Source organism: Stegodyphus dumicola, chromosome 8, assembly GCF_044657685.1.
Source record: "Stegodyphus dumicola isolate Sdum_Otavi_A_Nest chromosome 8, ASM4465768v1".
NCBI lineage: Eukaryota > Metazoa > Arthropoda > Arachnida > Araneae > Eresidae > Stegodyphus > Stegodyphus dumicola.
In genome coordinates this window covers 68,386,914-68,414,811 of record NC_140775.1, presented here as the reverse complement: position 1 = coordinate 68,414,811, position 27,898 = coordinate 68,386,914, and the positions used below count along the sequence as shown (strand labels likewise).

Sequence of the window (27,898 nt, the reverse complement as noted above, 5' to 3'; positions counted from 1 at the left end):
AGGTATTATTCTATTCAAAATGGTACGTAGGGTTAAAAATAGTTTGTACGATATTTATGAGAAGGGAAATAACTGAATTGTCAGGAGTTAAGAAGAGTTTTCCACTAATGAGAGGGAGAATGTAATATATTTAGTACACGATTTTAATTATTTCGTATTAAGTGCTTTAAAATGTTAAATGTCGCGCCCGCCCGTAGGGACCGGCGTCAGACAGGCCAAGCAAAATAGGCTTGGCATAACCTTGTCATATTAATTTAGCAATAAAATGCATTTAATTTCAGAATATTTAGAGAGTATTTTTTTCTTTTTAGCAGGCGTTTACCGCACAATATCACATTTTTTTGTTGTTTTTAATTTCTCTGATCTGAAAGTGCTTCGATCAGGTCCATGAAATTCATCACTGGTAAAATGTAATGAGCGTCTGTCGTAGGCCGCCCTCGAGCACCTTATAAAAGAAGTAGCACAGCACGTCAAAACCTTGTAGAATAAATCAATTATTTTTCATTTTGGCTATCATAAGTGCTTTTTTCATACCCATTAAATACCCTGATGTCCATAAATTTCACATTATAGTATGGTGCCATGATGTTCGAATTAGAAGAAAATCTGAATAATGTACAACGTGTGAAGGACACAGACTAACGTTTTGAAGAGTTTGAAAAAAAACTTGCTATTAAATATTGAAAAAAATCCGCATTTTTATGAAGATAGGTATATTTTAACTCACACAGTACAGCATTTTAATAATAAATACATTTCAAACTTATTTCTAGAATTAAAACCCAAGTCATCCACAATTGAACGTGATTCTTATACGAACCAAGACTATGCAAAATTTGACAAGGATGACAGCAAACGTGGAAAGAGTCCTTGGGGAAGAGTCAAGACCATTATTGAAAGACGTAGAGACAGTCTAAAAAGGCGATCGCTTCGTAGAGATCATTTGTGCACGGACTGTGATTCCTTGGCCAAAGGCACCGTCGATCCACTGGACTTGAAACCGTGCGAAGAATGCTCGGAATGTGCATCTAGACAACAAGTGGAACACCAGAAAAGGAAGAGTAGTAAACCTGCACCCATAAGTATAGACCAGGAGGGAGATAGTGGTGGACCACGCACACCCAGTTCTTCACCCACCTTTCATAGGAAATCACGATGGACAAAAGTTAAGAAAGTATTAAAAGGTAAGAAAGAGGAAGAAAAGGATCCTACATCTGTATCCACTCCGACTAGTCCTAATTGTACCCAGGATGGAAATTTCCCATTTGACGTCATTGAAGGTAATCTTGAACCTCTGATGTAGTGCATGCTTGAATTGCTTAGTATCATTTATAATTAAGTATTTGAAAAACTTTTAACGTTTCTGTCTCGACATGGAAATTCAAAGACCACCCAGTAGAAAAGATCTTATGGATTTCTAAACAAACGCAAAAATTCTAAAAACTGCTGGTTTTTACTCTGGTAATGAAATTAGATATTTTTGATGTCACTTAAAGCACCTGAAATTCTACCGTATAAAAATTTGATCTAGACATCTCATGACTTCCTTGTACGGTCAATTAAAGTATATGCATTTTTTAAGCACTTCATTTAAACTCATTCCTTGAATTATTCTAACTTAATTAAAAGATTCCTCAAAGGAAATTGAAAATCACATAAAAAATGGGAAATTTAAATTAAATATTCCGGTCAATTTTTGTCTCAATCAAATTTCTTATATTTTATTTTTTCATAACGAGTATAAAACTTTTTCAAATATAGCCAGCAAAATAGCCACGAATCTTTCATGCACATTACTGTACTAGTTCAAAAGGCCGCTATGTTTGAAAATTAAACTAGGGTAAATTATGTTGAAGATGTAAAACCTTTTATATTATTTCAATTAACATATAACTATGACATTTAGCTATATTATAGCTGCTACATAATTCATGATTTCATTGAATAGCTCTTAATTCTGTAAAATTATTTTTAAACAGAACCCTGAGCCTTAAATGAAAATTAGCAATTTAATCGAAAATTTAAAAACACATTAAATTTTTAGATTAAAATTAAGAATTAGATGAAAATTAATAATTCTCTGAACCACTCTTGCGCGTTAGTGTCCGTTGGCTGATTATCTTTGCATGTGAAATATATTATTCGATATAAGAACTTAATGCAACAAATTTCAGTAAGCTTCCTGCACATTATGTTTAAGATGATAATACCTTACAGTTTCAAATTTTTTAAACTCTAATTTTATTTGTTTTTGTTCAAGTAAATTTTAATGTTAATTCCAAATTTGAAAGTTTCATTACTTTAAAATGATAACCTTTTTTCCCTCTAGAAATGTCTCAAGGATCCTATGAAGATTCTCGAGAAATCCCTCGAGTGGGGAGTGATAGCCATGTGCATCAAATGGCGCTAACCGCACCTACTTCTGAACTCATGCTTCAGCTTCAACGCAATTTAAGTGAAGACTTTCATCGTAAAATAGAGGAATGGGATCGCATACGATCCGCTGGCCATACGTCATGCTCACCTCATTGGGACAGAAAAGCCCCAGAAACTGCTAGAGCTCGCAAAAAATCCGATCGTTATGAAAAAACCATGAAACCTAAACTCAAGGATTTAAGTTGGTTAGAAAAAGAATTGCAGAAAATTGAAAAGGAAAAGCAAAGATTGTCTAAAGAAAGGCAAAAATATGAAGAAAGAGCTCTTCGTCTGGAGAAATTGAAAGAAACTGTACTTAGTGCAAGCAGCTCGAATAAACGAGAAGTTTTAGTCAAGACGGCTGCTGGTGAATTTCGGTTTGAAGGCATCTCTGACGCTTTCACGAAGAAACTATACGAATGGGAGACTAAACGAGGGGTTAGACCTGAATTATCCACTATTGCGCTTTTGGACTCCAGTCGTTTAAGCGTTCAGCCTAGCCTGATTCCCAAAGCTGGTGCTTTGCAAAGAGTAGTATCTAGGTCCGAGTCTAGTATCGCAGACATTGGACAGCCATCGCACAATTCTTCGAACTCACTACCGTCCTTGAAATTACCAGATACGTTAGATACGGAAAGACAGAATCATCCATCTCGAGCAAACTCCGAGCCAGACTTGTCGACATTGGTTGCATTGACAAATGGTACAAATATCTCAGTTTCCAGCTTGGTAAGCTAATTCTTTTATACTTTATTTAAAACTTTAATGAGAAGGCACGATAAAATAAAACTTACAATATATATGGAGAATGCCAAATGACGTTTTATGTGAAATGATGGTATAGGGATGTGAAAATATTGGAAAATGTTTTGATTGCCGTATAAACGCGCATAGTGAATTTAAATCAGTATTTTATTTAATTTAAAAGATATAATAATAATAAAACGTTTTCTCCAATTTTTTTAAAATACCTCCATTCACATAAAACACCAAATGGTGTTCCCGTAAACAACATAAGTTTTATTTAGGATGCCAGTTGCGTACATTAAAATGGCAATATGGGCTTTGGCAGATGAAGCAAAAAACATCTCACTGGCAAAAATAAGATCAGCAAATATTGCAAAAGTCCAATGATTATAAATCTTAAATTATATTCGCATTTATATCCAACTTTTAAATATAATTGTTTGATATCCGTACATTTATCTCCGTAATATTGATGAGAAGATAGAAACCTGTAATTGCTCAATAGGAAAGCTGTAGACTATTTTGTATCACATTTACCTTTCTAATATAAGCTGTAGACTATTTTGTATCACATTTACCTTTCTAATATAAGCTGTAGACTATTTTGTATCACATTTACCTTTCTAATATAAGCATCCAAGCTAGCAAAAATCAAAGCTTGCATAAAATTTCATAAATTATACCAGACTAAATGTTTCTGCAGCTATAAAATTGTTGCCTTGTCGCTTTCTGTAATATTGGGTAGTAATCTTGGATTCCTCACTCTTTTTATCTACGATGGATGTGGAGGAACCTAGTTTAACGAATTATCGCTGAGTTAAACTAACTAAAGATGTAGACTCAAGAAGGGTGAAACTACCCTTTATTTCACTCAAATAAGAATAAAAGTTGGCCCCATTCTTGGGTTTACAACAAAGCCTCCACTCGAGCTTGAACTATAAAAAAATAATAAAAAATAAGTTATAACCCTCCATGGTTCGAATAGAAACGTAGGGGAGATGAGTCAGCGGCTCCGTTTCTACTTTGAACCAGCTGAAAAATGTATCCGAGCAGTAACTCTGACTGGTGTTTGCAGAGACATCGTGCCCAATTTTTTTGTCATATCGAAAATGCCGAGATGGAGCGATAATCTATCTGACTGTGGCATTTTTTAGTGCATATGCATCTTGTGAAGTATTATGGGATACTTCACTACCTGAATATTACGATTATTGTTTACTAATACCTAAATATAAAGTGGATATAACTACTGATCAGAATAAATTTAGGGTTTTGATATTGTAGAAAAAACATAGAAGAAAATTAAATTAGGGTATCGGATTCTAAATATTTATTTTAAATATATTTATTTCTGAATTTTATTTAATAAAAAAACAATTAAATGATATGTACCCACTAAAATACAGTTTTCAATTTAAAAATAAATGAAAGGGCAAACATTTTATTTTGTTGATATAAATTAAGAACAATCAGTTTTTAATCATGATCAATTACACCTAATATAATATAATCTAAAATTTTGAAGTTTTGTTTATAGAATTTCCTCTTTATTTGAACAGCGAGTTAGATTTTATTTACAAACGATCAGTCGGAAGTATTAAAAGAAAAATCGCCGAAAGAAGGCATATGAGGCTATTATTAACAGGTTAAAATTTGAGGCTGTTGGAGAGTTCAAGAAAGAGATTATTAATTTTCGCTCAACCTGATACATTGAAAATGGCCTCAAACACTTCTGAAATAAACATGTTGATTGTGCATTTTGGCACTCGAAATAAATATACCGAGAACTGCAGGAGTCACCCGTCCCCAGAAACCGAAGCGCTATCTGCCTTTTTAATTTTGCTGGCAGAGCATATTAAAACGCAGATAGCGCTCGAACGAACTTTTTTTTTTTTCTGAATAAATGGAATGACCATTTACAATAAAGTTTCAAATTATCCTTCACCCATCCTGATGAAGTTTTTGTAACTTTGGATATCCTCGCCCTGAAGTTGATTAAATGCTCCCAATTCATCACGGCGAGCTATCCAGTCACGTTTTGATTTCCTTTTGTTCTTTTTTCCCCCCTAGAACAAAAATGAATTCTTTGGAAACTGCTTCGCGAACTTCAAGCACAGCAATACATACACGTCGGTATCATTTTGCAAACAAACGGAGACGAGGTGTCAGTCCAGCTCGCGGGTTGGTGTAAACAATCTATCAGATTACAGGTCCGTTCACTCAGTTCGAGACGCTGCTCGGTTTAGGGGCTTGCCGAAAGTAACTCGGAGAAGTGTAAACCGGCCCTAACGTAGTCGGCTTTTAATTTAAACTAGTCGGCGAATATCAAAAGACATGTAATAATACGGTCGAGCAATAACAGCTTCAAGAAAAACTTAGTCCGAAGGCAAACACGCGCTATTCAGGATTCCTAGCTCTCTCTCACGAAGTAAGTTAAACCTTCCTTAAGTAATACTTCTAACTCATTTGCATTCAACGCGATTCTAAAACCTCATTCTGGTAGGGAGTTGTAAGTGGAAACAAGAATTGATAGGAATGGTTATCTAAATTGAAACAACTGTTATAAAAAAAAATATACCTTACAATTTTGTTCTTTTATTTATTTAATGGCTCTATTCCAAAGCTCTTTAATTCGACAAGGAATATATTAATATACATTACGTCCACAAAAAATCTTTATGGGACTTTATGGGACTATTTTCGCAACCTTTGGTTATCGGCATACATTTACAATTCGAAAATCTCTATTTTTAAAGAATGAAGAATCTGTATGCAAGTGGGTATATATGTGTGTATGTTCCTTGCACTGTGGAAAAACTGCGGCGCCTAGAACCACCAACCTCTGACCGTACGTAAGCCTCCCCTCGAACATGTGCACCTCGAAGCCCGAATTTCGATTTTCAAATTCCCTTTTAATTTATTTCATTTTATTTGTTTATTGAGCGAATTTAATAACCTTTCAATAAAAAAATCAGCAGTATAAACAGTTCGGCAACAGTTTGTGTTGCCAATCTGCAAAGTGTAAGCTATTTTTTTGTCAAAATTAATCAGAAAACTTAGCGATATAAAGAAAGGTACTGCCACTCAGCAGAACACAATATATATGTCTTTTGAATTTAATTTATAAACTCTAGATTTAAATTAAATAAGTTGTCACTACCCGAATTAAAATGTTTTTATCTTCTATGCGTCAGTGTGTTGTCGTTCAACCAAGCATATGATTTTTAAATTTTTCTTTCACATTTATTCTATTATTAGAAAAGTAGACGCTTTAAAAGAAATAAATGCAAATTCATTTAAATTATTATTAATTACTAACTAGATCCATGAAATTATATTAGCTAGATTCATTAGAATCATTATACATACTTTTCTTCTTTTTATTAACTGTTTGAGGCGGCTGACCGCGCAAGCTGCTAGGGTTTTAAATGAAGCAAATATTCATATTTTGCATTTTTTAAATTTGAAAATTCACTCTTTTAAAAATTACGTTTACAAGGTTCTTTGGTCTCTATAGTCATATCTAGTAAAAGTCGGAAATAATTAATTTTTTTTTTTTACTTCAGTGTGACAAAAATAGATATGAAAAGTTGTATTTTGAAAGTTTTACGGATTTTGAAAATCTTTAAACTGAAACGTGACAAAACACATTAATTTGCCTCATTTAAAATAGTTGTATGTATGGAAATGTAGGGCTGCGAAAAAAAGGTCGCGTAAGGATGTTTATGGACACGGTGTATAATTATTAAGTTGACATAATTTGGAAGCTGAAACTGATATCGAGGTTGTTAATGATTTCTAATTTATGACAGATAGGCATTTTTAACCGAGTTACGAAAGACGTCTTCATTATTAAAGTCTCATGCCTCAAGCTTTCTAAAGTCTCGTGCCCTTTTACCAGTGGGATAGAATCCTGTACACAGCTAACAGTTGATGGTCCATTACCGAATTTCAATTCTATTACGACCATTGTAAAATTGTAATTTAAACATGGACTTGAATCTGGCACCTTAATGATGGAAATGTACTTGAATGCATTTTACTAATCGGCTTTAGGAATTAATTTTACTTGACTTCCTGTGCCTTCAGTGTTAATTTCATTAAATATCATTTGAAAAGTGGACATGAAAAATTGAGGAGTTTAGCTAAGGAACGAATGTTAGAGAGTAGTTTCTTAAAAGAGTGATTTTTTAAAATCTGATCTTGGTAAAGGATTAATTTTCAATGTTGCTGAATAACATAATTCGCAAGAAAAAATTTCTAGATATGGAACAAAAATAACTAAAAAGTTTGTTTAAAAGGCAGTATGATATCATATATCTGTTTGTTAAGTTAGCAAACTAAATATAAATAATGAAAAGTTTTGCCAGAGTTAACTTGCTTTTGCATACGTTTAACGTTGAAAAAAAATTAATCTTATATATTTCGAATTTTTTAAAAATAAATACATTACTAGCTTGCTTCAAATTATTCTGAAAATAATGTAAAAATCATGTTTGTTTAGAAAAGGTGTTGGATACAATAGAAAAACTTGATCTTTGCTTAGCCATTGTAATTTGCATGTTGCGCTAATGTTATAAAAAACACAATAAGATAATTACAATAACTTAAAATTGAAGAAAAATAATGTAAATCGTAATCGATAAGAAATGTAACGTCTTCACTGACTCTAATCTCTACTTTTTTTCCATTTGACTCCGTGTCTGCACAAGTTTATTTGCATTTATTGTTCTTTGTAGAGCAGGAATGTAGGCGATTCCTTGGAGGATGAGCTTGCAGAACCAGGAGTAAATAAAGAGAGCGAAGAAGACGATCTAGATAAAAGAAGGAAGGATTCGGAGACCTATTACGGTCTTCTAGAAGAAAATGTCATTCTTTTAGAACAACTTAAGGATAAAGAAGAAATCTGCAGGAGACTAGAAAAGGAATTGGAAATGCTTGATGCAAAAGTCGATGTGATGAATCAACATCATATGCAAGAAACAGGTCAATAAATAAAATGTTAATAACTTTTTCTTATATATCTGTAAGTTTTTGCAGTTATTGTGGACCATCAATCTGCTTTTTCATGCTTCGTGCTTACATGTTTAATTCACAAATCCTATGTTTTGGATATACTTGAGTTATCAAAAACCTACACACTTTAGTTGTTGTTGGAAATGTCTTCTTTGCAGCCCAGATGTTTTTGCCCGTGCAGTTACGGTAAGAATTAATCAAAACTATAACCACGTTTGTTAAGATGTATAGTACTATTAGCCTTTTATCAGTGATGCATATTTGCCTACTTATTCTTACTAAGTAAAACTGCTCTTATTCGCAATTTATCACAGAAGTAAAATTTTGGCATTGTCACAGATAAATTTAATCTAGCAATCCTTGTTAAATGAGAAAACTTTTAAGGCCTTTATCATGAAATATATTGTCTTTTCTACTTGAACTATTATGCATCATTATTACACCTTTCGATCTACATTAACCCATCTCAAACACTCTAGGGAAAGAAACATTTGTTTTAAAATATTACATTCACGCTTCCATTTGCGATCTAATTACCGTTGTAATCCAACGGCTCAATGAGCGCCACCTAGCGGCCGCAGGGGGAAACACCGGGCAAAAAAGGCCAAAGCCTTCACTCAGTGTACTGAAATCAAGAACTAAGCATGGTGTCCTCCGAGATTTATTTTTTTGTAACTTAAATGTGAAATTATAACGTCCTTAAGTGTAATGTTTTAGTTTTCTTTTTATTTGTGTTTTCTTAATTAAAGATAATTAAAATTCCAGGTGAGTCTTTTGTTTATGGTAGTTTGGTTATACCGAACATTTTCCACCTGAGAAGTTGTAGACTGTCTCTTGAAAATTAGCTCATTCAAATTTGACTTTCAGTTTTAAATATGCTTATTATTATCATATTCGACCATACTTAAAATGGCTTGTTTTTTTTTTAATCTAATTCATCACTTCACAAATTTCCGTAGATTTCAATATTCACAACGGAAAGCTTTAGTACTTTCTTTAAGACTCCCAGCTTCATGTATGAAGTGATAAATCTAATCCTCATATGTTGGATATCAGTTATCTGAAACATTTGAACTTGTAGCAACATACTTAGACAAATATTGGAGAAGTTTCGGGGTATCTTGGAAATTCGTTAAAAGTGCAATAAGTGAAACTCTTCGCAATCATTCATTCACTATTCACATAGAACTAAGTGACTTCATTCTCGAATAACTATCTGTGAATCGTGGCTTGGATTCTAATGATGTAGAATTAGTTAAGTAACTTCTCAGACTTAATCAGTGAGATTAAGATTTTAAGCAACAAATGTTGACTGAGAACGCTGAGATAGATACTTGGAACCTTCCAAAAAAAAAAAAAAAAAAAAAAAAAAGAATCGGAGTCGGGAAGGTAGATAGTGATGTGGAAAATTTTCAAATTCCTACAATGCAGGGTTTCCCCCTTTTTTTAACTGCTTTCGATGATATTTTTTGAAATACAAGAAAAGATCGAAAATATATCGCTAATAGAACTTAACGCTTCGGAGAAAAAGCTTGTTCGGTGAACTTGAAAACTGGACTTGAAAAACGCTTGTTCAGTGAGACAAAAATTAGGGAGAGATTACATATTTGATATCAATACTATAAATCACTTCGTCATTTTTATATACGTGTAAAAGAGCAGGAAGCCTTCCTCTTTCCCTTTTGCTTCATTGAAAACGTTTTCATGCTATAATAAAGAGTTAATAGCATAAAACGAAATTTGAATTTAATTTAAAATAGTAATGTTGCAAATAAGACTAATTAAAATAATCATTTTGTATTCATGAAAATCGATCATCCGATTAACAGACACATTCTTTTCGTGTAGTCAAATTAAATGTAACGCAAGAGTGTTTCACTTATATTCATAAATAGAACTTCTTTTTTTAAAATCAATATTTTAACTAAAACTAGAACTTTCATAGCTAGCACTCGTACAGAAATAACTATCATAAGACACACCATTTCATATAATATTACGCGTATATATTAAACAAAATAACGCTTAAAGCATTTTAAAACTGCTCATCCGTATTTTAAATATAACTATACAATGTATTTAATTAAAAATGGCATATTTTTAGAGCGTTACCGAGAAAAGTTGTGGGAAATGCACAAACCAGGAGCAACACCGAGAGACGTTCAATGCTGCTTACACACCATGGCCCAGCTTCGCAAGAGAATCGACGTTCTGGAAAGATATACCGAGAAACTGAGAAACGACAGAGAATCTGTAGAAGTAAGGTCCTATTGAAGTACTAGATCACACAAACAATTATTCATATATCATGCTTCAGTTTTTCTAGCATGCATTTTCACTTTTTCATATTTAAAAAGAATTTGTATTGAAAATTTAAGCTTTAAATGAAAACAAAAACATATATTTTAACAATAAAATCCCTAACGTTTTTTATCCGAACAAAATTCCAAGCGCAAATACTATATCCTTGTCGAACATGCCACATGACTAAAATTTCCGGTATGAGTAACCGAATAATGTCCAGATACAGTATATAGGAAGCGCGCATGGATGAAACTATAATAAAGAAAGCTTTGTAAAACAAGAGGCAATTGTAACAGCTGACTGTAGTTGTGAGTACTCCTAAGGACTTTGATAACGGATCTGAATACATACGAAAAGATAAATGATGTTGAGAGAGGCTGTATCATTCACTTAAAAGCTGAATTGTCGACTCAACATATAGTTAATTCATAACTCGAGAAGACGCGATAATCAAATGATTTTTATAGCAGTGGTTCGGAGAAAGCATGATACAGAGGCAGTGTCTTATTGGGGATCAAGGGGTCGATAATAAATGTCATGATGAAGTTTTGGTGAAAACCGCCTTGAAAAAATGTAGAGCCCATTATTATGTGCTATAAATGCCCATTATTATGTACATCTGAGCCGTTACGAGATAACATCGGAATGGCCGTCGCATATAAATTTTATTGGTTCGTCCTGAATCTCTAAGGCAGCGTGTATGTTTAGTATGGCTAGGAATTGAGTGAAATTTGCCTATGTAATGTAAAACATCTCACGTGTGCCATGTCTAGAGTGTTTGACTCTAGACAGGGCACACACAACTTTAAGTTATGTTATAGCTCTTGTAGAACAGGATAACTCTGTTCTACAATAGCTATAACATAACTGAAAGTTGTCTGTAACCCATGGTAATCTTATGGTAACACAATATGTCTACAATATTCTGCAACCAATTTAAGCGCGCTTCTCACAGTGTTCTCAGATCATTTTCAATAATATACTGCTCTCAAAGCACAGAGCATGATGGCTATCTCAATGTGTCCTCTGTAATGCCAACATTTTAAGGCTGTATCACACATTCATATTACTTCAGAATAGCAACTGTTTATTCAGAATAATAACTTCATAATTTTTCTCCTTTGCCACATGATATAAAGTAGCCAATCATCACGAATCATTTTGGGGCACCATGTAAACAGCAAACTAGTTCTCCATTACAAATAATGGTTGATGACGGGAGGTTTGTTGCTGACAGCTGATTAGTTGCTGAAAACCGACAACTTACAATTTTTTTTGCGAAAAGAAGAAAAAAATCATGCGCCTTTCTTTCAGTGGTAAAGTAGGTAGAAAAATTATTTGAAACAGTTTTTAATTCAAAATAAACGAATATGTGCTCTCACACATTAGCAATGGGGTCAATGAGCTAGCAGCCTTAGCTCATTGACCCCATCGCTATTAGATACTTATTATACCTTTAGCACTTGATAGTAATATATTTAAGAGTCTGGGTTACCATTTAGTGAACAAATAGATGACATTGTTCCTTTTCCCAGCTGAAGTATAAAATCATCCATCTATTTTTATAAGGTTCTTCTTCATTGATCTTCAGTTCTTTATACAAACGGCATGCAAGAATGACTAGCAAAATGTAAATACTCGGGAAATGTTTGCATTTATGGTCATAATGCAAATGTTGAGGGAATTATTTTTCACTGATAAACGTTAAATGCATAAAGAGGAGAAACAGTTTCAATGTGGAATTAATGAACATTCTAGCCTTCACATAATATATTTCTAAGGTATAATGTTGATAATAAGGTACTTAAAATACGATGGTGGTGTAATGGTTTTAAGGTGGCCGTGTTTTTACAGTTGTTGAACAACGAATTGCTTTCCGAAACAGACACCCCTTAAAGTATGATTAAATAGGTAATACTGTAGAGACGTTATTTCGAAGCAGAAGACATGAAAAATGAGCAATGCCATCCCTGGGACTCGAACCATGGACCTCTCGAAATACGCGCTGAGCTTGCTGGCCACTACACCACGAAGACATGCTAAGAAGGAGGGGGAAATACCTAATAATATCAGCACATCATATTTTTATTTTAACTGTTATATTAATTTTTCATTTTACGATTACAAATTTTTATAAGATTATTGTAAGCTGCTACTACATTTTGCTATTTAATAAATGAGCAAGATAAGTTTCATTTTTATATAAACGTCTTTTTTTTTCATAACACAAAAGCTATCAGAGTGTTACTCAGTCACACTTAAGTTACTATATTAAACCAATTTGTAAAGTTACTGAAATTTTATAATAAATTTTTGTTTCATAATAAAAAAATTTGCAAAACAAATAAAATTTTAAAACATTAAAAAATTCTAGAATTTTCTTTCAGTATATGTTTTCTCTTTTTCAGCTGATTTGAGGGCAAACTGCCCTTTTTTCTCATATTTGTGTTTAGAGTTTTTCTCTATAGCCCGCCTTAGAATGTAAAACGAACTGGTTGCCATTTCCCCATATTTGATATATTATGCCTCCGGTCATTACTCCATGAATCATACGTTTACATTTTACCAGTAACAACGTATATCTGATTACATAGCAACAGCATAGTACACTGAATTTTGACTAAATAATTTTCTGCAAATCAAGATGATTTCTCTTTTAATTTATGTAAATTACGCGAGCAAACTTTCGTCGAATTTGGGTGATTCTTTCTTAATGCATATTTGTTTTTAGTTGAAAATATATAGATGAATATAGATGAATTGTTGATTATTTTAACTAGTAAGTAGAAAAAAAAGCCTTACTCTAGTAGGAACATTTTAAGGAAAACCTCATATAAATTTAAACTGTTCTTTTTGAAGTACAGAATGCTTAGTAATCGGCACATAAAAGAAATGTGCTGTTAAAATTATTAGGAAAATTTACATTAACTGCTTAGTTTTAAATTTCTGCTTAATATGACACATGAACTTATTAGTTAATCCTTGAAGTAGGCAGATACTTTTATACAGCGTATGTTTTTGATAAATTTGCTAGAAAATATTTTGGAAATTTTACATCAATTAAAAAACAAAAAATATGTAACATAGCACATAAGCTATGTAGAGTACAAATGTGAAAAAACTTTAAAAAAATTTGATATGCTGTGAATTTATAAATATATGTAATGACTAATCTATTTTAACTTTTACTATCAGAAAATAGACTCAAATCTGTCATTGTCCCCTTCACCTATAATAAAAATTTCAAATTTGCCAGAACATCTTGAAAACTTCTGTACATGTTTTTAATTCAACAGCGTTTCTTGAAATTATAAATATTAATAGTGTATGTCATTTATTATTGTTTAGATGACTTATTTACGTATGCGGCAACTGGCTGAAACTTTATCAACTGCATTCACCAAGCTATTTTAGATTAATCGTACGACTAAAATGCTCTGTTATAACAGCATCAGTTTATGTATTTGGAAATAAAAATTTCCTTTTTCTGGACATTATCTTTTCATGTTAAAATTTTACTTTGATAACACATACACGTATATGAATCCTGTAAAACAATATCCATGTAGGTACGGGAGATGTAAGGAGTAGAAGATTCAACTTTACCACGATATGAACTTAAATTATTCACAAATTCAATGCTTTATTTTCCTTAAAAAATTATTTTCTATAGTTTGCTTTATTGCAAAACTATAGAGTATTTCCTATGGAATACAAAGTGCGCAAATCTGTCCTCTATTTTTATTATTCATAAGGCTTTTGATCAATAGCAAGCTGTGAATAATTATGTTTTGGGAAAAGCAAAAATCATATGGTGATTTGCAGTTGCGTGGGATGTTAACGCTTATTATCTTCGTGGTTAAAGGATAACAGTGTTACTTTTATTTGTAAAACAATTAATATTGTTACGAAATGCTTAGCTGCCGTAAGATAGCTTTCCTGCAAAGCGGGGTTAGGGTTGCCAGTAAGTGGCAAGGAAAGGCAAGATAGCAGATTTGGCGCGAAATCGCCCATTTGAGGACAAAATTGGCGATATGCCATAGACGGAGCGAGATCTTCCAGAACGAATTTTTATCGGTTTTTCCGAGCATGTTCTCGAAGGCAGCACAAAAGTTATATATACCCAGCCTCTACCTGGAGTAATATTTTATCACGAGGAGTATCTTGAAAGGGTTGAGCTCAGTAGTAGTGCTTTGAGTTCAGAGATTAGCTTGAGAGAGATCGACCGAGTCGGGAGCTGTACTTTAGTGCTTTGCCGTGAAGCTGTCTTCACCGTTATAGCCTGATAGCCTGAAGGCTGTGTTGCTGATTGTTTCAACGTGTTTATCGTAGTTCATCGACGGCTTTAAACGTGCCTTTCGAACTCTCCTGTGAAATTCTGACGAATAAATTCTGTCTCGATTCTTCATCAAGTGTTGTCATCAATCACACCAAATCCACGAACCCGTAGAACGCAAAAATATTTCCCTTAAGCTTACACAAAATAAAAACACGAAAATATTTAACTAATGTTCAATGAGAAATAGCATAATTCAACAAAAGAAACTGAAATTTATTCCCTGAATAAATGACAGCAATTTATGTTGTTTTAGGAGAGTTATAACTTAATTAATGGCTGGGGTTTCGGAGTTAAAGCATGTGGCAGTCTTAAGTTTGTCATCCATATCAATTCAGTTTTAGTCTCCTTTACATATCGGTCTTATGCCTCAGTCATTGTGTTTTATGCTACACACCAATTAGACCCTAACTCAAATACGAGCGAATAAGCTGGTTGCATACAAGTCATCCCCCGTGTGTAATATAAATACAAGCCAGTTTCCTTTATAAAGTCCCCCACAAAGGAATATCATCCCTTTGGAAGATACCCCTCGTGTACTTTGCCTAAATCAATTAACAATGCAACTGTATTATGGAAAAAGGTCCATTATTATTTATTATTATTTATTATCAGGTATATATTTTATTTTGCGCTCCTTCGAGCTATGGAAGTCATCCACTTATTACCTCTGATAGTTTTTTTTTAAATAAAATAGAAGTGCATGTCACAAGAAGAAAGAAATTTTTAATTGTTTTAATTGTGCTTATTTTTATTGTTCTGTAATTACATGACTAAACCATCTTTTGCAGGACAGTTTCCGATACCATTCAAAACAGCAGGAAAATATGACTTTAGATTTGTTGGAAAAAATGCGAGAACTTCAAGCGGCAGGTTCAAACACAGAAGGTAAATTTATATATGAACAACAGTCATTCAATTCAGTCAATTCATGCTTATTTCCTAAGCATTTTCCTCTGATGCTATGATTTTGTATCTTAAATTTTACATTTAGCTTTATGTAAAATTTTGGTATTTAGCAAATACACTCTGATTTCTACAAATTGTGACGTTCATTTAGTAATTTTATGGGAAATAAATAATGTATTGTTTTATAAACTTTTCTTCGCACCCGTAAAATATTAACAAGGTAATAAGTTTAAAAATTTAGCTTTCTTTAAAACCTTTCGATTACATTTTCCAAGAATGTTAAGCTATTCAAATAATTTAAATTAATTTTATTAGTTTATAACTTGCGAGAATTTATGCACGATTCATTTGAAGTATATTTATTGAACCATTTCATTACCCTTACCCTGTAGAGGATTTTTATTTTGCTACATTAAAAATTGGTATTCGTAGAAGTTTATTTTCCTGGATCAAATAAATGCATAAGCTGTCTGACAAATCATTTCTTGATTTAAATTTACTGTAACTTATGTATTTTTAACCAGGTTTCCTTAAACAAATCTATTCCTTATAGCTTTGCTTTAAGGAATAGATTTGTTTAAGGAATCTTATAGCTTTGCTTATAGCTTTGCTTTGCTACATTTTTTTGAATGAAATAGTGCATTTATTATTGCTGGCTCCAAAAAGCAATGTTATGCGTAACAAAACTTGTTTGCAGTTCATCCAAATTACATGGCTTTCTTCTTTATCCTTCTCTTCGGCAACTTCCTACGGAAAATATCTCAGGGAATCAAATCCATTCAGCGGACTGCTTCTAATCTACTGATCTGGACCATGCACCTAATCATGAACACCACTTGCAAAAATTACTGTGAGTGTGGATTTTCACATTTTATAAATGATGTCCGAGACATTGCGATGTTGCGCGATGTGTCCCAGGCCGATGGATCGGATGACATTACACGCGAATGTTCGCTGTTAGTCCAGGACAGACTGCTTGCCATTTTTTCACGTAGTGATAAGTTAAAGCAAAAAGTTACACACACACACACACACACCCAAAAAAAAAAAAAAAAAAAAAAAAAAAAAAAAAAAAAAAAACGAAAGAAAGAATATGAAAGATGAATTAGAAGCTATAATCTCTAACGCCACACTCAGATGCTTAGGGATTTTAGTACTGCATGATTTGAAACAGTTATTCACAGTCAATGTGCATAGAAGTACTAATAGTTTTACAGTCACTAAAAATATATGATTCAGTGAAAAATGTTTGATATGACAGGCAATCTATTATTATTATTGAATTACAAGTTTTATTAATTCAATTATTACCTTAAGCCGTTTTTATGAAATGCTAAACATTTGCTACATTAAATACAACATTAAATATTTTATGATTCGTTATTTTACAGACAATGAAACAAAAGCTCCAGTTTCTTCACACGCAGAGGCCATCGAAAGGTTGCAAGATCTATCAGCTCTGCTCGTTAAGCAGGTAAGAATATATCTATCTAAATCCATTGGTTTCTTTCTAAAATGATTATCTCAATAAGAATTCCTCAATAGACGACCAGATAATCGTCTAGTCAATTACAAAGTCTTATAATTTTGCCAAAGAAACAAAATCATGAAAGCATTCTTAATTCTGTTTGTTTTCTTAGACACAAGACCTAGAAGAAATGTTGTCTCAAAAGACCCGCCAAATCTGTCAGTTGAGATGGGAACTTTTGCATCGAGATTTATCCACCGTCAAGTTAGAAACAGAATTGCACACACATACTGCGCACAGGAAAAGGTCAAAATACGCCCATTTCAGATCTCATTCGTCAGAAGAAGCTTCTGCATACTTGCCCACACAAGTACGTATACTCTACAACTGATAAATGCTGTAAAAGCATCAAGGTTCCTATTAAAATTATATTATGCTGGATGACAGTTCGGATTTTGAGATAAAGTGCGAGAGTCGTTTTAAAAGTTTATGTTCCCAAAGGCCACATAGACTTTACAAGGTATTTTTTTACTCTTTTCACATGCTTTCGTCACTCTTTTCACATGTAGCTGAAAGTATACACGACGCGTTTTTGAGAAGCCCAGGATTGTAATCTCGGCGAGGGCATTGCACATTTTTCACCTTTCCTGCTTCATATTAACCTAATGACTCTACAAAGTAAACTAATTTTATTGGTGAACTCTGATTAAACATCCAAATATGAGTTAAGGGTTTTATATAAAATTAAGCAAAGGAAATTGATCAATTTATTCATTATTTTCCTCTATTAACAGTTCTTTAAATGATTCCAAGAATTCCAGCAAACGGATTGGGAAAAGATTAAATATTTCCGTGGTTTTGCTGCGTGTAATTCTAATACGAGCCAGTTTTCCTTAGAAAGACTTTTGTGAAGCTGTCCGTCCCATTAAACAAACTGCCCTCGTTATGCTTCGACATAGTCAAGCAAATGAACAAATTTGAAGGGTTAGTAGTAACTTAAACTTTTCTCTTAAAATATTGTTACACAATATATTTTTTTGCAAATAGTGACCTTTTGTATCTTTGTGTTAACTTTTAGGTTAGACATTTTTGTATATTTTAGAACTAGAGATTTATAAATTAAAATAGAAATTTTTGCAATTCGCATTTAGGCAACAATTCTGCAGTTTCAAACAAATCTACTTGAGATAACAACAGTAATTTTCTTGATTAATTAATACATCTTAAAATTCAGTGCCTAGCCTTTTTTCACTTCATTTCATTTTTAAATTTTGGAAATTTAAATTAATATAATTCATCCTAGACTATCATTCACTGCGGAGCTTATAATTAATTTCTCGCACCAACTGAGTGCAAAACCCAAAACTATGAACTAAAACTCCATAAATGATAATGTCGATCAGACCTACGACAAGAAACAGCTCACATATTAAAATTCGTATTCATCTAAATGAATTCAAACTATCAAATCGTATTTGTTTTTCTTTTTTTTAAGTCGTTTATTTATATACTTCAAGAGATTGTGAGCGTAAAATGAAAGAAAATTTGGTAGAAGAGGAATATAGAAAATTGTTTAAAAAATAACAGTATTTAATAATCTATTGAATAGGTTAAAAATTTTTATCAGTACCTAAATGTTATTAACGTAGATATGAATAATTAGGCATATTATTTTTAATACAGGGCGAAGATCTGAGCAATAGAATGACAGCTACAGAAGCATTCTACGAAGCTTTGCCTCTCACAGAATTTAAAGCCACACAACTCTCAAACACAGTTCAACAGCTAAGCAGAGAAGTGCTAAAACTAACATCAGCAGCAGGTATAATTTGCAATGATACATAATTATTTGCATTTCACGTTATAACATTAAAACTATTACAGCTTCACAAATAGATGGAATAAATTTTGCATTATGCATGCGTATAATGAGAAAAATATGTTTGGAAAATTTTGCTCAGAAGCTGTAAACAATATTAGCTTTTCCAAAATTGTTTAAAAAATATTCATTCATCGTAAATTTGAAATACTTTATATCTTTTATATTTTTATTTGCGATATCCCTTTTTCAAGAGACCTATTTTAATGAAATGTTAGCAAAGAAAAGAAAGAAGTTTATAGATTTACTATTATAAAGCAAATGATTATATATTTAATAGATGTTTTTATGTTGGAAATTTCCGTTTTATATATGCCTATAAGCATTTTTTGCGCTGGCCTTTTTTTCGTACAAAATTAAAGAATGACTGAGGAAATAGTACTCCACAGATAATTATCAAATAAAATTCTATGAAAATAATTGTCTACACTAATGTAAACTGTGGAAACGGATATGTGCTTGCTCATTGACGTATAGAATATACACTGACCAGCCAAAACATTATGACCTTCCCCACAGTTTTCAATGAACTTGTCTGGATGAGGTGGAGGGCACGTGAAATTGTAGTACTGCTACTTGCAGAAGGTAAGGAATCATTCCTGCACTTACTTTTGAGAGTGATGGGAAATGCTGCTGATCTAAGAGAATTTGATAGAGGGCAGATTGCAGATAAAATCTCGGAACGTATATCTCCGAAACTGCATGAATGGTAGGTTGTTCACGATCTGCCATTGTTAGTATTTATGCAAAGTGGATAAATGACGATGAAACCATCAGTAGACACAGGTGTTGGACATCCGCGCGTCATCAAAGAAAAAGGATGTCGGAGAGTGTCTCGCTTGGTACAGCAAAACTGCCACTAAACAGGGATCAGCTGACAGCCCAATACAGTGCAGATCCAAATGCAAGTATTTTGGAACACACAGTTCACCGGACACTGTTGGATATGGGACAGCACAACAGACATCCCACCTCGTGTGCCTCTATTGACCAAGCGTCATTGTCAACTACGCTTGCAATGGGACCGGTAACATCGAGACTGGACTAAACAAATCAGTATTTTGAAGTGAAAGATAGAAGCCTGGTCGGATGAATTACGATTTCTCATTCATCGCATTGATAGTCGTGTCAGGGTTACCTCTTCCCTACAGCAGGTCAAACACAGGCTGCTGGTGGAAGTATTATGCTTTGGGGAACATTCTCATGGGCTGCCCTGGGTCCCTCAGTTGAGATAGAACAGACCATGAAAGCTGCGGACTATCTGAACATAACTGCGGATCAGTTGCACCCTTACATGACGTCTTTCTCCCCAACTGGAAATGGAGTCATTCAGCAGGACAACGCCGATGTCACAAGGCTCGAATTGTAAGGATCAATTCCAGTTAATATCCTGGCCACCTAACTCGCCAGATCTTATCCCAATAGAGCCTACTTTGGATGCCTGTTTTCTGTATAATTCTCTATAATGATGCGGGAAATTACTAATAAAAGATTCCATTCAAAATACTGATTTGTTTAGAGATGGAATAAATCTTCCAATCTGCTAACTTGACAAGAATTATTTAATTCTTGGTTATGAGCTTAACGGTGGCATATAGAAATCTGACCGAATACTACACAGAGCACTCTTAAAATAACTTATAAGCAAAATGATCATACATTGTGTATCTCTTCAAAAAGGAAGAAGCCCAAAATCAAAGAATTTAGCAAAGTAATTCACGGAGAATATTCATGGTTTGCTACTCCTGCTGGGGATACTACATTGTAACCTAATTTAGCAGTGCAGCCCAAATAATTAGGACCAATATTTTTTCCTTTCTAAAAGTTTCAATTTAAATACTGATTTTTAACATATATTAATCTGAAGAAGTGCTTAACACGCATTGTAAGTCTATAAAAGTCCCAGCTTTCTTGCACGTTTGGTTGGTTTGGCGACAAATTGTAATAAACGGCCACCAGATATTTTACTTCAAATAGAATTACCAAGCTTATTGCAAGTATTTTTGAGTCACTAGAGCTAAGATCAGAGAGTAAAATCATACAAAATTTTTAATCATATGACCAATTTTTTTTAAATTTTCAATATAAATTTTGAAAGAAAAGGGAACTGTGGAAATAATAGTTATTATTCAAAAGTTCAGCTTTTTAACACATATATGTCTACATCGTTGTTTCAAGCACATATATTAGAAAGTCCTTCACCCATCCCTCCCCTTAGGCAGATAGCCCTAGTGTGCTTTGCCATAATTAAATAATCCAATCCAATCCAAGCCCATATAAGACATAAAGCAAAATAATGAATTGACCAAAATAAATTTTCACTGATATTTTAAGCGGTATTAACGTTTTTATTGTTTTTTATTTTTCTAGACTATTCTAAAGGAAGCTGTAAGGATTCACAGATGGCGATAGCATCAACAAATGCCGAGGTTTGTATTAATATAAATTGTTATGACTTATTTAATTTTGACTCTCTTATTTATTTGCTTCACAGTAACATCAGATCAAATTTATAGATTTTATCGTGGCAAAAGACAAGGGTTGTTGTGCCTGTCATCGTCTTGAGTTTCTTACAGGTGACTGGGCGAGTTTTTCCATCTCCTTCCCAATTTTGAAGGGGAATCTCCCGGGAAACGGACCTCATAGCCTTACAATCTCCTTCCCCTTCCGCTAACCTATCGATAAAACTTTCGTCTTGGCAGTATATTTGTGTCTCCATACCATAAAAGCACGGTACACTTACAAACATCCTTTTCTTCTCCGAAATTCGAACCCAGACCTATCATCCTATCACCATGCCAAGAGGGCGCGCATAATATTTTACCTCCTCAATAGAAAACAGATTACACAGAAACATTCGGTAACTACTGATATAAGAACAATTTTTGTAATTATATAAAATCTATTGGCACAATACATTTAATTTTTTTAAAATGTTTAAATATTTTGATCTTGTGCTACAAAAGCAGAGATGTATAGTACTTTAATTAAGTCAACAATGCCATGAAAGGAGTTTTCTATAGAACATTTTCCAGTGCTAATTATTATAACTGTATAGCACAAAATTAATTAATTAAAGTCATTGCAGTTTCTGTATAACTAAATGATATATATATTTCGTAATGGCTTAATATAAGATGGCCTAACGTAGAAGACTCTCTTGTACTTCTGAAAGCAGTTTGAAACGACTTTTTAAAAAAGTTTTCAGTTAATGTTTTTTGAGATTTTTATCCATAAACATTAAATGGCTTTATATTTAGGAGCTTGATACGTTGGCGGAGTTTTACAAGGATAATAAATGGCTTACATACCATTCTTTAAGCTAACATTGCGTAAATGTATCACTTTTCAGCGTTAAAGTTAAAAATGTAAGTGAGTAGTTAAAGTGAAGCTGACACTGTTAACGTATCTTATGTTAATTAACCAGTGATTATGATTTAAGATTTTACTATAACTTCTCCTTTTCATATTCCTCATTAGAATGCAAATTTGGTTTTTGTGGATATAAGCTGAAAGTTTTGAATCTTAAGATTAGAACTTCTACCAATCGCGTCTTGATGTTAGTATGGTTCCTTCGCTGCTTAAAAGTTTAACGCCAGCCCTGCTTAAAATTTCTCCTTTTTATATTTCGGTTTTAGCATCTCGCTAACGATGTTTCAAAATACAAGCCGGTAGAATAACTGAACCAGTTCATATTGTCTATAGTCTTAGAATTACGCTCTTTACAATGAAATTTAACTTTTGTTATGTCAATTTAAATATCCACAGGTAGTAGAAGTTTCGTCTGTAGCACAAGCTGTGCCTGGTCTGTTCAATTTAAGATGAAATAAAAAGATCATTTTTTAAACCTCCTTCTGTATTTTGTGAATTGTTTAAGTAATTACGTAGCGATAATTCGCTATGTGTCTAGTAGAGTCTGCAGAACTTTTAACTCCAAATTTCGTGTACAACAGAAACCGTACATCTGTTTAAATTCTAAATAAGTTAAAATAAAATGATGCTTTTACCAAATTTTATTGCCCCTGGATGCATACTTAACATTATATCTATTCAATGCAGTAAGTAATATAGATAAAGAGCATTACATAACAGATTTTTAATGGCTTTAATAATGCTGAATACACACACAAATGAGTAATATGGAGTCTTTATTCTTAAGCTTCACATCATGCTAATTAAACTTCTTAAAATCATACCAAGTACAGAAACTGTAGAGACATTAGGATATTTGGAAGAAAGAGAGATTGAAAAATTAGCAAACGCCTTCGCCGAGAATCGAACTACGGACCTCTGGAATACCGGCACAGCAGATGTAGTGATGTAGTGCAGAACCACTACATCAAGAAGGCACATTAAGAAAGTGGGAGAAATACCTTATGGACTCCACTTTTTAAAGGGGACTGGGGTTTATAGAGGACCCAATCGCCAAATCCTGGGTGTTGAGAGTCCTCATCCAAAACCCTTTTAGTTCGGGCGCCACTGTAGAGACATTAGGTTAGTTGGAAAAGGCGGAGAGATGAAAAATTAGCAACTGCCTTCGCCGGGAATCGAACCACGGACCTCTGGAATACCGGCCCAGTGTGCAGAACCACTACATCACAAAGGCACGCTAGGAAGGCGGGAGAAATACCTTATAAAACTACCTTTAAATACAATGTTTAATATCAAAATCTTGCTGCTGTAAATGTTTATCATTTATTTTACGGTAGTCCCCGAAAAAAAGTCATATAAATATTATCTTACTTAAATATTACATTATTTAAAATGATGACCTGTAGCTGTACTTTTTTTCTGTCTTTCAAATGTTATCACTTCTGTCTAGCTTGGTGTAGCTATAAAGAATTTAGATGTCTGTGTTGAAGTTAAATGTTTCTCTTTTTTACAAAGCTTTAGTATGTGCTTTTTCAGGAAACGATGATGCATATAATCATCATCCTCTAATGTATTTAGGATAATTATGTACATTAGAAATCCTAAAATGTTTAGTTTGTCGTATAGTTAACCCTGAAATATATATCAAATCACATATAATCTGTGCTTAAGTGTACTATGGCTACTAACGAACGTAATAAATAATATTAATATTACTTTTACTCTATTAAAATTAAAGTAATCAATAAATACTTTTATCTATTAAGTACTACTATACGCTATATCTAGCAAGTCTATAAATAAAACATAGCAAAATCTTCAAAATTCTTTAAATAAACAAATTTTTGCTCTCGAGTTTGAATCCGTTAATGACATTTCTTAGAATATTGCGATATGGTTTTAAACACTGATCAAAATAGAGTATATGTTTTTAAAGCGAGATTTCATCTTTTTACAATATTTTTTTGCATTTAAAATAAGCTACTTCTAAATTTTGTTCTTTATTACTTGATATAAAATGTTTTTTTCTTGGACAGAATTCAAGAATGAAACGTAAATCTCAAGCTGCAACAATGGATCAAAGAAAACAAATCACCGTAAGAAGGAATTCTGCCGAAAATATTAGCATCATTTCTGCGAATGAGGATTCGTGGAAAGAGAATAGCTCATCATCTGCAGAATCTGAGGTTTCATCTGATGACGATTATACTAGAGTTGCCTGGCGTCCTGTACCCATGTCTCCTGCAAATGCGGATGCAGAACGGCTCTTAATGTCATATGGCGAGCATCCCCCTAGAGGGTATACGCAAAGGAGAAAGAAACTCCAGAAAGTTGCAATAAACTGCTCAAGTACAGGAAGGAGAAGATCTAACACTTTCCATATACAGAGAAATCTAGAACGTTCCTCAGACAAAAGGCCTCAAAAATGTCAATCTTTCAGATTGCCACGGATTTCTTATCTTCAGGAAATAGAAGGGAGAAGCAATTTATCAGATTCTAATCTCAATTTCAAAAATTTGTGTCGAGACATTAGAAATCAAGAACGAATTAGAAATCAACTGGCTAAATGTCAAAGCATACGCGGAGAAAGTTCAGATATTGCACAGGTAGCATCATTAGTAAAAGACAACAATAAATTGTTGAGAGAAGTAGCATCTGATTCAAAAATACCTTTTCTTATTCAAGTGCAACGTTGCCTTTCAGAACGAGCTGCACAGAATAAAGAATCACCCAAACTTCCAAACAGATCAATGAGTGACAAGCACAGAAAAGAAACAGTAACAGAAAGAAGGGAGCAATTTCAAAAAAAGCGATCGAAAAAACGTCTTAAACCACCAGAATCACTATCCTCTACGGATCATTCGGATAACATGTTCCAGCAATCCATAGCTTCAGAAAATTATACTTCACAAGGAATAGCATTGGTAAATGGTAAAAAAAGTACCAAACAAAAAGAATTAATTCCCGTATATGAAGAGGACAGAAATATTACAACTAAACCAAATAAGCTCATAGATCAATCTCATTCCACAAATCAGTCCATAAATAACGATGCTACAACAGTAACAATTCAACTTCCAAAACGAAAACTGAGAAATGCAGTGAAGTGTTTTAGAGATACAAAGGAAACCGAAGAGCAAATAGTTACTATAGTTATGCCTAAGAAACGTAGCCTAAGTTCAGAACAAGATTCAAGTGTTTCGGAAAGTTCATCAAAAGAATCTTCAAGAATAATTACAGAAGGTAAATCTGATGTTTCGTGTGAAGTTTTTCTCCAAAAAACAACAGATAAGCATTCATTAACAAACTCTAATAATAAAAACAACTGTATAAAAATGCGTGAAGCACAAAAGGACCTGAAATTTTATGATCCACAGTCATTTAATAAAGATAATTTTCCTAAGCATTCAAATGTTAAAACCATAACGCATGAACTAGTTCAAACACAGTTGTTACCTCAGGACCGTCTAAATGAGGAACCGGAGCGTTTTGTTAAGGCTGCAGATGTGAATGACACAAATAAAATTTTAAATTGCGAATTTAACAAAGTCCAGGCAGCTACAGAATCAAAAGATATTGGTAAATCTGATAACCTTTATGTTAAATCCCCATCAGCACCACAGTTAGATTGGCGAAAGGTTGGTCCAAAAAACCTATCCTGCGAAGGGGCTACAAATGTCAAAGCATTGATTGAAAGATATAATCAAAAGGTAATTGAGAGCCAATCTCCCACAAGTCCTTTGTCTAGTAATGTAAGTTCCCCAATAACTGAAAGAAAAGTTTCAACTAATTTTCATAGCACTAAAAGTATTCCACCAGTTATTACGCATTCTTGCAGCACTCCAAATACTCCAAGCATTTTATATGCATCAGCATATTATAATCCCGTTATTTTCAAGCCAACTAATTTGGACTTCTTTCCTGCCACACCACCATCTAGTCCCAATTCCAGTGCCAGAAGTGAAGCTGTCAGGAAAGCCAAAGAACATTTCATTTCATCACCTGTGTCAACAAGTTTACCTGTAAGTTTCCGAACTGATCAGTCAAATTTCGGTCTATCTTCAACACAAAAATATGGCGACACACATTCACCAGAAACAGATCTATCGTTACAACACACACAACATGATGCCAGATTTAAAACAATCTCTACAACAAGACGAGATGAAGATACCTTGTCTAATAGTTCCATCGATTCCATGAGTCTTGTTGTCTTTCGGACAGGTGAGAACTGCCAAGAATCTCGATTGTCCAAGAGAACATCAGATTATCAAAAGAGCGGGTCACAAACAATAGAAGGAAATAACTTGAAAACATCAAAATCCTTATCAAACTCTTCACTCTTTAAATCAGTGCTTAGTTCTGATTTCAAAATGCCTTCATCTTTCCTCAAATTAAGACGAAGTAAACGTAAAAAGGACATGGCTACGGTCAGTCAACTGTGCAGACAGAGCTTATTGCTCACAGATGAAGGTATTTCAGAGCTGCCTCATCCAGCATCACACAAAAGTTGTCCTTCGTCACCAGACCTCAAACCAAAAGGTTCTTCAAAAAGCAGTTGGTTTCATAGAAACTTGTTTGGTCATAAATAAAACAATATATTTATTTTGTAGAATACAATTTTCTGTATATTGCCGTTACTGTATTAAATAATCTTCAGTTAACAAGAATTTCAAATTGTATGGAAATTATTTGATTTTTCCTTAATTAATGTTACCTAGTGTACATAAAATCATTCAAAATTCCGCGAAACGTTTTAAAAATGTATTACAAATAAACTACACTACCGATGCCATATCTTATTATACTTAACTAGAGGAAAATTTCCTAAGGATTTTTACATATTTCATAAGACATCAGTTTATTAACTTTGACTTAAACAACACATATATATGTACTGATCCATTTCGTCCCAAGGCGTGTCAATATTTCATGGCCGATAAGAACATTGCATCTGTGGTATGGCATTAAATCCTGGGTATTATGGCATAAAGGTAATATTATTGAAAACATCTTCGCCCCCCATATACACATAAATATACACATATACACACAAAATGTCACTTGGTGTTAAACCCGAGGGTCGGAGCAGCTAATACAACAAAATGTCATCTCCTCATTTTATGCATTGTATCCACTTTTGGAAAGAATTATGATTAAGATTGTTTCTATTTTAGTGGCAAATTTAGATTAAGCTACTATTGACAAATAATATGATGTAATCTGTGTAGAAGTAAACCGAATAACTATCTTGTTAATAGGCGTAATCATAACTTAGCTACCTTGTTAAATAGACCTAATCGTAACTATTTTCATTTAACTGTAGCATCAGATAGATTTCCGGTATGCCCAAGAAAATTAAATAAATTTGACCCCGAATCAGTAACGTGGACTCATTTCCAGCTCGTGAAATATGCAAAATAAAAGTTTTAATGAATTTACCATTGCTGCA

General features: G+C 33.2%; 1 protein-coding gene across 7 annotated transcripts in view; it reads left to right on the top strand.

Moving 5' to 3' along the window:
- The window catches only part of LOC118183244 (uncharacterized), a 138,025-nt gene extending 110,909 nt beyond the window's left edge, over nt 1-27,116 (top strand). For 6 of the 7 annotated variants that reach the window (XM_035352715.2, XM_085821956.1, XM_035352714.2 and 3 more), the window contains 10 exons: nt 774-1,280; nt 2,330-3,144; nt 7,902-8,148; nt 10,283-10,437; nt 15,610-15,706; nt 17,119-17,201; nt 17,368-17,565; nt 18,879-19,017; nt 21,445-21,503; nt 24,483-27,116. In XM_035352715.2, coding sequence (XP_035208606.1) covers nt 774-1,280; nt 2,330-3,144; nt 7,902-8,148; nt 10,283-10,437; nt 15,610-15,706; nt 17,119-17,201; nt 17,368-17,565; nt 18,879-19,017; nt 21,445-21,503; nt 24,483-27,038 — 4,856 coding nt within the window. In that variant the 3' untranslated portion in view covers nt 27,039-27,116. The remainder of the gene's footprint in view (nt 1-773; nt 1,281-2,329; nt 3,145-7,901; nt 8,149-10,282; nt 10,438-15,609; nt 15,707-17,118; nt 17,202-17,367; nt 17,566-18,878; nt 19,018-21,444; nt 21,504-24,482) is intronic. The other variant, XM_035352716.2, reaches the window with a different exon arrangement.
- Nucleotides 27,117-27,898: the final 782 nt, after the last annotated feature.